The sequence below is a fragment of the Castor canadensis genome, chromosome 13, assembly GCF_047511655.1.
Source record: "Castor canadensis chromosome 13, mCasCan1.hap1v2, whole genome shotgun sequence".
In the NCBI taxonomy this organism is placed as follows: domain Eukaryota; kingdom Metazoa; phylum Chordata; class Mammalia; order Rodentia; family Castoridae; genus Castor; species Castor canadensis.
In genome coordinates, this window is record NC_133398.1 from 12935048 (window position 1) to 12946350 (window position 11303).

The 11303-nt window shown below is 35.3% G+C and overlaps 1 protein-coding gene across 1 annotated transcript; it reads right to left on the reverse strand.

The window, feature by feature from the left end:
• Positions 1-9527: 9527 nt before the first annotated feature.
• On the reverse strand, positions 9528-10457 carry LOC141415617 (olfactory receptor 1J21-like). Its single transcript, XM_074052629.1, has one exon. The coding sequence runs from the start codon at positions 10455-10457 to the stop codon at positions 9528-9530; it is 930 nt and encodes a 309-aa protein (XP_073908730.1).
• Between the last annotated feature and the right edge of the window lie 846 nt (positions 10458-11303).

The window sequence follows — 11303 nt, forward strand, 5'->3', positions numbered from 1 at the left end:
AAACGTTATTGGGAAAAGTGGTTATCCATCTGCAAAAAACTGAAACTAGATCCATGTTTATCACCCTATACTAGTATCAACTCAAAATAGATCAAGGACCTTAATTTCAGACCCAAAACACTGAAGATAGTACAGGAAAGAGCAGGAAACACTCTGAAAGTAATAGGTATAGGCAAGGACTTCCTCAATAGAACCCCAGCAGTTCAGCAACTAAGAGAAAGAATGGACAAATGGGACCTCATAAAACTAAAAAGCTTCTGCACTACAAATGAAATGGTCTCTATACTGAAGAGACCACCCACAAAATGGGAAAAAATATTTGCTAGCTATACATCAGACAAAGGACTGATAACCAGAATATATAGGGAACTCAAAAAACCAAACTCTCCCAAAATTAATGAACCAATAAAAAAATGAGCACGTGAACTAAACAGAACTTTTTCAAAAGAAGAAATTCAAATGGCCAAAAAACACATGAAAAAAATGCTCATTATCTCTAGCCATAAAAGAAATGCAAATCAAAACCACACTAAGATTTCACTTTACCCCTGTTAGAATAGCCATTATCAAAAACACCACTAAAAACAGGTGTTGGTGAGGATATGGGAAGAAAGAACCCTCGTACACTGCTGGTGGGAATGCAAGCTAGTACAACAACTCTGGAAAAAATTTGAAGACTTCTTATAAATTTAAACATAGATCTGCCATATGATCCAGCAATCCCACTCCTGGGGATATACCCAAAGGAATGCAACACAGGTTACTCCAGAGGCACCTGCACACCCATGTTTATTGCAGCGCTATTCACAATAGCCAAGTTATGGAAACAACCAAGATGCCCCACTAGTGATGAATGGATTAAGAAAATGTGGTATTTATACACAATGGAAGTTTACTCAGCCATGAAGAAGAATGAAATCTCATCATTTGCAAGTAAATGGATGGAACTGGAGAACATCATTCTGAGTGAGGTTAGCCAGGCTCAGAAGACTAAAAATCTTACATTTTCCCTCATATGAAGACTACAGATCTAGGGCAAAAACAACAATGTGGTTGGACCTGGAGCACATGATAAGGGGAGAGCACATATGGGAGGGATGGGGATAGGTAAGAAACCCACAACATGAAAGTGTTTGATGTCCCCACTGCAGAGGAGCTAATACAGAAACCTTAAAGCAACAGTGGTGAATTTGGGAAGGGAATCAGGAACTAGTGAAAAGGTCAGTTAGAGATTAATCAACTTGGATTGAACACATTTGTACATGGAAGCAATGCTAGGAATCTCTCTGTATAGCTATCCTTATCTCTACTAGCAAAAACGCTTTGTCTTTCTTATTACTGTTTATGTTTTCTCTTCAAAAAAATTAGAGATAAAGGCAGAACAGGTTCTACCTGGAAGCAAGAGAGGGTGGGTGGATAGGGAGTTGGTGAGGGGCAGGGGGGAACAATAGCCCAAACAATGTATGCGCATGTGAATAAATGAATAAAAAAGAGAAAAAAAGAAGAAAACATAGATATAGTTTCAGTTTTCTGCAGGCAGATATCCAGTTTTCCCAAAAACTTTTGTTGAAGTGGTTGTCTTTTCTCCATCATATGCTTTTGGCCCCTTTGTCAAAAACCTGTTTGGGGTAGCTGTAGCTGTGTGGATTCATATCTAGGTTTTCTATTCTGTTCTACTGGTCTTCATATCTGTTTTTGTGCCAGTACCATGCTGTTTTTATTGCTATGGCTCTTTATTATAGTTTGAAGTCAGGTATTGTGATACCTCCAGCATTGCTCTTTTTGTTCACTATTTTCTTTACCTTTCTCAATCTTTTGTGCTTCCAAATGAACTTTAGGATTGATATTTTTAAATCTCTGTGATGGTCTTTTGAATTTTGATGGGGATTGCATTAAACATGTAGATTACTTTTGATGATATAGCCATTTTCACAATATTGATTCTACCAATCCATGAGCATGGGATATTTTTCCATCTTCTGTAGTCTTCTTCAATTTCTTTCTTCAGTGGTTTGTAGTTCTCCTTACAGAGGCCATTCACATCCTTTGTTAAGTTTATTCCTAGGTATGTGATTTTTTTGAGGCTATTATAAATGAAATTGTCTTCCTATATCCTTTCTCAATCTGTTCATTGTTGTTGTATAAAAATGCTACTGATTTTTATAAATTGATTTTGTATCCTGCTAATTTCTGAAACATTTTTTCATTTCTAAGATTATTTTTTGGTGGAATTCTTCAGGTCATTTCAGTATAAGATCACGTCATCTGCACATAAGGATAGTTTGACTTCCTCCTTTCCAATTTGCATTCCTTATATTTCTTCTTCCTGTATTATTGCTCTGGCTAAGAATTCCAAGACTATGTTGAAGGACAGTGGAGAGAGAAAACACCCTTGTCTCATTCCTGACTTTAGAGGAAATGGTTTCAGTTTTGCCCATTTAGTACAATGTTCATTGTAGGCTTGTCATATATAGCCTTTAGTATGTTGAGGTGCATTCCTTGTTTTATTAGTTTCATCAGAACTTTTATCTTGAAAGGATCTTGAATTTTGTTGAAGGCTTTTTGTGCATCTAATGAGGTGGTTGCATGGTTTTTGTCTTTGCTTCTGTTAATGTTCTGTATTATATTTAATGATTTGCATATGTTGAACCATCCCTGCATCCCTGGGATGAAACCAACTTGATCATATTGTATGATCTTTTTGATATGCTGTTGAATTTGATTTGCCAATATTTTATTGAAGATTTTTGCATCTAAGTTCATTAAAGAGATTGGTTTATAATTCTCATTTTTTTGTTGTGTCTTTGTCCAGTCTTGGGATGGTGTAATACTAGCTTCATAGAATGAGTTTGACAGCCTTCCTTCCCTTTCTATAAGCTAGTACAAGAAAGAGCAGTAAATATCCTGGAATAAATAAGCATAGGCAATGACTTCCTAGTAGAACTCAAAGGCTCAGCAATTAAGAGAAAGGAAAGACAAATGGGACTACACGAAATTAAAATCTTCTGCCTAACAAAAGAAGTGGTCACCAAATTAAAGAGGCCACCCACAGAATGGGGAAAAACTTTTGCAAACTGTATGTCTGACAAGGGATTAATAACCAGAATATACAGGGAGCTCAAAAAACTAAACTCCCAAAAAAATCAATGATGCAATGAAGAAATGGGCAAATGAACTGAACAGAGTTTTTTCAAAGGAAGAAGTTCCAAAAGGTCAAAAAACACATGAATAAATGCTCAATATCTTTGGCCATAAAAGAAATGCAAATCAAAACCTTGTTAGGATTCCACCTCATTCCTGTTTGAATGGCTATTATCAAGAACACAAACAATAACAAATGTTGGTAAGGATGCAGAGAAAAAGAAACCCTTATACACTGTTGGTGGGGATGTACATTAGTAAAATCACTATGGAAAACTACTGTATGGAGGCTCCTCAAAAAACCTAAAAATAGAATTGCCATATCATTCAGCAATACCACCCCTAGGGATATACCCAAAGGAATGTAAGTCAGGTTACAATAAAGGCACCTGCACACACGTGGTCATTGCTCAATAACCAAGCTATGAAAACAGCCAAGATGCTCCACTATTGATGAATAGATAATAAAATGTTGTATTTATACACAATGAATTTTAATCAACTACCAAAGAAGAATGAAATTTTGTCATTTGCAGGTAAGTGGATGGAACTGGAGAACATCATTTTAAGTGACGTTAGCCAGGTTCAGAAGGCCAAAGACCACATATTTTCCTCTCATATGTGGAATATAGACCTAATTAATGCAAATAAAGCAAAATTATGAAAAACAGATCACACTAAGGGGACATCACATACAAGAAAGGGATGGTAAGTGAAGGAAGTGGAGAAGGTGAATATGGCTGATGTACTTCCTATACAAGAAAGAATATAGAATTTTTAAACCTGTTGAAGTCACCATAAGAAGGGGGCTAAGATAGAAAGGAGAAAAAATGAGGAGATGAACCAGTTCAGGTTATATTACATATATACATGAAAATGAAACAAGGAAACTCCCTTTATAGCTATCTTAAACAAACAAAAATGCCATTTTGTCTTTTACAAAAATGGAAAACAGGAGGGTGGAACTGGTCCTGTCTGGGAGGTTGGTACAAGTGGGAGGAGGAAGGATGTGGGGAGAGGGTGTAGGAGAGTGAATATAGTGCAAATACTGTATACACATATATGAAAATGGAAAAAATAAGACCTGTTGAAACTATTCTAGGAATGGGGGAAGATAAAAGAGAATGATGGAGGGAATGAATTCAAGTATGAGATATTTGATATATTGCAAGAGCTTTTGTAAATGCCACAATGAACCGCCAACACAACAATAAAAAAGAAAGAAAACCAAAGACTAGGTCATGTTGCAATAAATGAACAACATCAACTCTCAGTTGCTAAAACTAAATAAAGGTTTATTAATTACATATATGTATATTTAAATATCTGTGCAATCATACTTATCTATAGTAAAGCTTCTACATGCCAATTATTGAGCACAGGCATTTAAATTTGATGGTTTTATATCCATTAGTGGAAATGGTGAGTAATAATTTACACATTGTTTAGCTCTAGTTGTTTTCCCACATATTAAGATTTACCACAAATCCATAGCTTTTAAGAAAAATAGGATACATGTAAAAAATAGAACCATGGTACATGACTCACATAGATATATCCATGATGAACAATTTATACATCTACAAAATATCAGAATAAAAATGATCCATTTAGCATGTAAGGGGAGAGTGAGCTATTAAAAATTAACTGTAAATATTTCATTATTAATATGAAAAAATAAATGCTGACCTCAAACTACATTGAAAATAATGAATTCACATATTTTTAATATTTTTAGAACTGAACACAATGTTTTTAAATTTTACATAAAAATATAGCATACTACCATTAGGTATACGGACAAGAAAATTCTTTTTTTAAGCATCAGAGCATATTTTGTTAAAGTGCAGTGCAGCAAAGCACATGTTTTACCAGCCAGTGTCAGTAAAAAAAAAAAATTCTGGTTTGAAAGTCTCCAACTGCTATAATAACTGAGTCCTACCAAATTATGATCAAATACATAATATTGATATCCAATTATTCTGACAGCTGATGACATCTGGTTTCTCATCACACAATATTAGTTAGTTTGGGGAAGTGTAATATTGTAGGGTCTCGATATGCTTCAATTTTATAAAATATTAACTGTCCCCTTGATGCTGGACAATGTCTTACATACATAAGCTTTTAACCATGACGTATTGTGTTTGTATGTGTATGTGTGTACACACATGAATGCATTGAGTATTGATGTCAAATTATGCTAGAAGATGTTAAACTGAGGTTTTCCTCTATATATAAAAAAACACGAAGTGCTCTTGATTAAAAAAAATAGACAAGTTTACCCTTCCTCAGCCTCTGTACTTTTACTTATACCACATCCTTACTTATTTTCTAGAAAACAGTGGTTGTTATTTATAAAATGTCTTCCTTGATGAATATCTGTCAAGTCCAGAACCACTCACATGAACATGTTTGAGATAGATAGATGTAAGTATATACATATATATACACATAAATGAAGGTAGCATGATGAAAACCAGCAAATAATTTTTGAAAAATGAGGGAGGAGGGAATAATAGGGGGATGAATCTGATCATAGCACTTTGTACATATCTATGGTACTATCACAATGAAATCCCTCTGTACATTAATGTATGCTAATAAAACATGAAGTACAAAAAATAATAAACAGATGCACTAATAACATTACACACATTTTTAAATTAACATATTATGATCTCTGGTTCCATTCTTTTTCCTGCCACTGACATAGTGTCATTCTTCTTTGTGGCTGAATAATACCCATTTTGTAATATACCACATTTAATGAGAACTAGAGATCATCATGTTATGTGTAAAGCGAAATAACTGGGACTAAGAAAGAAATGCCACATGTTTTCTCTTATGTACAGAATCTAGATCTTAAAAGTACATGAACTTAAATGGGGGATTCCATTTCATCTGCCAATAATAGGCAATCAAATGTCTCACATTTGTGGAATACATATTTGAACCAATATTGCTACGTTATTGTTACTTAAAAGTCCATAGTTTCACTCTTGTGTTGTACAACCTTTTCCCCCCTTGGTTATTTTTATGTCTGTTTGATTTTGAAAAATTGCATAGTGACATGTCTCCACTATTACAGCATTATACAGAGTATTTTTTCTGACATAAAGATCCCCTTTGTTCTACCTAGTCATCCTTTTCCTTAACTATACCAAACAATTAGAATCCACTGATCATTTTATTATCTATATTGTTTTGCATTTTCCAGGATATCATACAGTTGGAATCATATTACTTGTAGTCTTTTCAAACTGACTTCTTAGTATAACTATTTTGTAGGTGAGTTTAACAATGTTATTTAAATTGGACATATTTGTCCTGTGATCCAATAATTTTTCTGTGTGTACCATTTATAGGCTCTCCTGATGCACACACTGGGATGTATGTAAAAGAATGATATTAGGAGCATTTTTCTTAATAACACAATGATGAAAATGGCTGCTGAAAATAAAGAAGATGAAATAATTATAGTCTCACAATGGATGAAATAATTATAGTCTCACAATGGAATATGAAGATATAGAGAAATTTCATAAGGACAATGAAAATAAACAAAATGTAGGAGAATAAATATTGTTTTATCACCACCAACAACAGGTGTTAGTGAGGATGTGGGGAAAAAGGAACACTCATACACTGATGGTGGGAATGCAAGCTAGTGCAACCACTCTGGAAAACAATATGGAGGTTTCTTTAAAAACTAAACATAGACCTTCCATATGATCCAGCAATCCCACTCCTGGGGATATACCCAAAGGATTGCAACATAGTTACTCCAGAGGCACCTGCACACCCATATTTATTGCAGCGCTATTCACAATAGCCAAGTTATGGAAACAGCCAAGATGCCCTGCTACTGATGAACTGATTAAGAAAATGTGGTATTTGTACACAACTGAATTTTACTCAGCCTTGAAGAAGAATGAAATCTTATCATTCTCAAGTAAATGGATGGAACTGGAGAACATAATCTTGAGTGAGGTTATCCAGGATCAGAAGACCAAAAATCGTGTGTTCTCCCTCATATGCAGACTTTAGATCTAGGGCAAATGCAGTAATGTTGTTGAACTTGGGGCACAGGCTAAGGGGAGAGCACACATGGGAGGAATGGGGATAGGTAGGAAATCCAAAACTTGAAAGTGTTTGATGTCCCCACTGTAGAGGAACTAATACAGTAACCTTAAAATGACAGTAGTCAATATGGGAAAGTGACTGGGAAGTAATGAAGAGGTCAGGTAGAGATGAATCAATTCGAGTTGTAATACACTTGTGCATGGAAGCAATGCTAGGAATCTCTCTGTATAGCTATCCTTATCTCAACTAGCAAAAGTGCTTTGTCTTTCTTATTATTGGTTATGTCTTTTCTCCAACAAAATTACAGATAAGGGCAGAACAGATTCTGCCTGGAAGCAGGGGGGTGCGGGCAAGCGGGATGGAGAAAGGGGCAGGGGGGAGAAATGGCCCCAACAATGTATGCACATATGAATAAATGAATAGAGAAAAATAAATAAATAAATATTGTTTTATTTCATTTGTAGGCAGTTCTGGAGCAAGCCAGAGTGAAGGATCAATGTGGAAGTGTTAAAATTAATTAATTCTAAGGGAATATTGAACACAGTTGAGACATTGGTTAACATCAAGAGAAAATACAGTTGAGGAAAGACTGAAGGAACTTCAATAATATTACTACTTTTCTACTATTTAAGCCTAGAGATTATTCAGTAAGTATTTATTCAAATATTAGTTAAAATGTGATCCTAAATCACATGTAGAATGCATACATATACATAAGCACAATACAACCTCATAAGTATGCAAATATATTAAACTGTATATACTTTATGTTATTTTAATATTTTTGTTAAGATTAAAGTAAAATTTCCAATAAATGCATAAATATGTTTCTGAGGTTTGAAAAATAGCCAAGTGCCTTGTAGGTAGGTGTCAGGAGCTTGTCTCATGCACATGAGTTTGGTTTGAGTTGCATTCCCACCAAATATTGCTAGTTTAGTGACAATAGCTGGTTACTAAACTCCTCTTAAATCAGTATTTCCTGCTTTATAACAAATATTAAAGGAAGTAATCAATATAGAAATATCCATTGTAGTAATGAACTTTTAGTGATAAGGTTAAGTGTGTTTACCTTTAGCTGAGGAAGCTCCTCAGGACTAAAGAAAAAACTTTGGCATTTCAAATGGAAACATTGAATACTACACTTATGTAATTGGGCAAGGGAGTGCCTATTTTGATTTTATAATAAAATATAATTGGATTGAATTGTATTGAAGATCTGCTTGATCTCAGTTCAAGTTCCCTAGACTTCCTGACACTGGCCTATTCATTCTACACCCCACACTCTGAGATGCTGAGCCTTCCTATTAGAATAGATTGAATAACATAATCACATCACCACCTGGAATGACATCTTAAAATCTCTACCCTCACTGTACTGCCTCACACCACTTGACCTTGCTAATACCTATATAGTGCTCCAATCAAAGTTCTGTTAACAAGTCTGGACCAGTATCTGCTCTGTCAGAACCATTGACCACCCTTACAGAAAGTTGTCTCATTTTAATTTGAGGCTGGCCAAACACTTACAGTAAAAAACGTTGTATGTATGCCTATTTACCACCACACTAAAACAACTAAAAAAATTGGAAAATTAAATTAAAAGCATATGGAGAAAAAAAGGGACAGAAGGATGGGAATATGTTGGTCAAAGGCACTAAGTTATTGTTAGATAGAAGAAATTACTTCTGTTGTTGTATTACACAGAAATTGACTGTAGATAACAATGCTATATTTTCCAAAGAAATCTGAAAAATGTCACACAAAGGAGAGATAAACATTTGAATAAACATATTTTTCCTTAATTTGAACATTCATGTATTAAAAACATCTCATAGTACCCTGTAAATATCTACCACACTGATATGACAATTAAAAATAAACATTAAGGTAAATATTCAAAAAAGCAATTAAAAACAAAGTAAAACTAAAATTTCTCATTAAAGTTATGAACAAAAATAATTTGAAATATGTTAAAATATTGAACACAAATGTGAAGTCATGAACTTACCAGAAGAAATATTTTTGTTATCTTGAGAAGGGAAAAAAATTTTGCTATCCAATTAAAAAGACAAGCAATGGTGATTATATAAAAACAAATATACTGTGGAAAAAGGAAAAATTCAGAGAGGTGTATATAAAAAACTTTCCTAAGACTTTCAATATGGACAAGACAGACATAGAAAAAAAACTGTATACAAGATAAAATAAATGCAAAAAAGAGGCCACATCAATACACACTGAGAAACTGCAGTACAGAGACAGAGGATACATGGAAGGGATTGAGAAGCTCTTACATCCAGTCAATATGAAGCACATGTTCTTCTACTGATAATATTTCCCAGAGCGCCTTTCATATCTTGATTCCTCAGGCTGTAGATAAAGGGATTTAACATAGGAGTGACCAGGCTATACAACACAGCCATAATGACATCCTTCTCATTAATGTTATTAGATGAGGGGAAAAAATATAACCCAATAATTGCTCCATGGTACAGAGAAACCACAGAGAGGTGAAAGCCACATGTGGACAAGGCTTTGCAGATTCCCTTCATTGAGGGAATTCTACAGATACTGGCCCCAATGTGGCCATAAGAGACCAGAATGCATATGAATGGCAGGGTAATGGCCAGTGATCCTACGATGAGGATAACAAGCTCATTGACTGTGGTATCTGAGCTAGACAGCTTAACTAAGGCAGAAAGGTCACAGAAGAAATGGTGGAGAGTATTGTCTACAAAAAAAGAGAGACAGGCTAGGAGGAGAGTGTGCACAAGGGCATTGGCAAAAGATAAGACCCAGGACACAATTACTAGCAGGAAACAGAAGTTCTGCATCATGATAGTAGTGTAGCAGAGGGGGTGACAGATTGCCACATACCTATCATAGGCCACTGAGGTTAAAAGGAAGCTGTCAAGACTCTCAAATAATAAGACAAAATTTACCTGGCAAACACACCCTGCATCTGAGATGGATTGACTCTGTGTCAGCATATTCATGAGCATCTTTGGAGCTGTGACTGATGAGAAAGAGATGTCAGTGAAAGACAAGTGGCTGAGGAAGAAGTACATGGGGGTATGGAGGTGAGAGTCCAGCCTGATGAGCAGGTTCCCCAGCACTGTGGTCAGGTACATGGCCAGGAACAGGGCATAGAACATGCCTTGCTCTTCTGGCCTGATGGGGAGCCCCAGGAGGATGAATTCAGACACACTGGTCTGATTATCCTTCTTCATGGTCCTCTTCTTTTACTGTTGAAAAGAGAGATGGAAATGTGAAAGAAAGAGAAGTCATTGTAACTATTACATGGCAAAAGCATCATTTTATCAATCTGAGGCATGAAAAAAATACATAAAAATAAATAAACATCATTTTGAACGTGTGTACAGTTCAATCTTAATATCTCAAGATTTTTTCCATACTAATGAGCCAGTGACAGTCTGGAAGAGAATGTTATGCCCTACCTAGAAAACAGCTGAACATCCTTTGGAGAAACCATGAATCATCAAAGTGAAAATCAATTCATATCAAGCCCCCACTAAAGGTGTCCACAATTTCATGATGGGCATTTTAGATAAAGTAATTAGTTTGCAAGGAGAGATCATTAGCCAGTTAACAGAAAAACGGGTGTGGTCTCTAATAGCTTGCTAACCTCTGTCAGCCTTCCCAATACTCTTGAACACACTTTGGCTAATGTCTTATTTCCACTAATTAAATCAAGAGAGGAGAAGCCAGTGAGCTGCTTTGAACCTGTAAGATGTCAGGATCGGGAGACTTGGTGGCAACCTTGCATACAGTGCATCAAGGTAATGGTGTTAAGGGCTTAAATCTATGACAATACATAAAATATGTAGTGGCATATCCTGTGACATGCCAACCAGACCTTCCTTTAAAAAATTCTCTCCCACTCAACATTTTCACCTTGCATCATTCATTTTAAAGGAATTACCACAGAATTCTCACAAAATATCTGAGTCTCTTCTGCATTAGCTATGTAGTCCCTCAATTCAAGCCAAAACATCTTATTCAAGTTTTTAGAACAACAGGAATGACTTGACTTTTCTAACTACATCTTGGATATG

Bases quoted from the DNA above. Each gene is read 5' to 3' on its own strand.
- LOC141415617 (XM_074052629.1), bottom strand. From the start codon at position 10,457: ATGAAGAAGGATAATCAGACCAGTGTGTCTGAATTCATCCTCCTGGGG.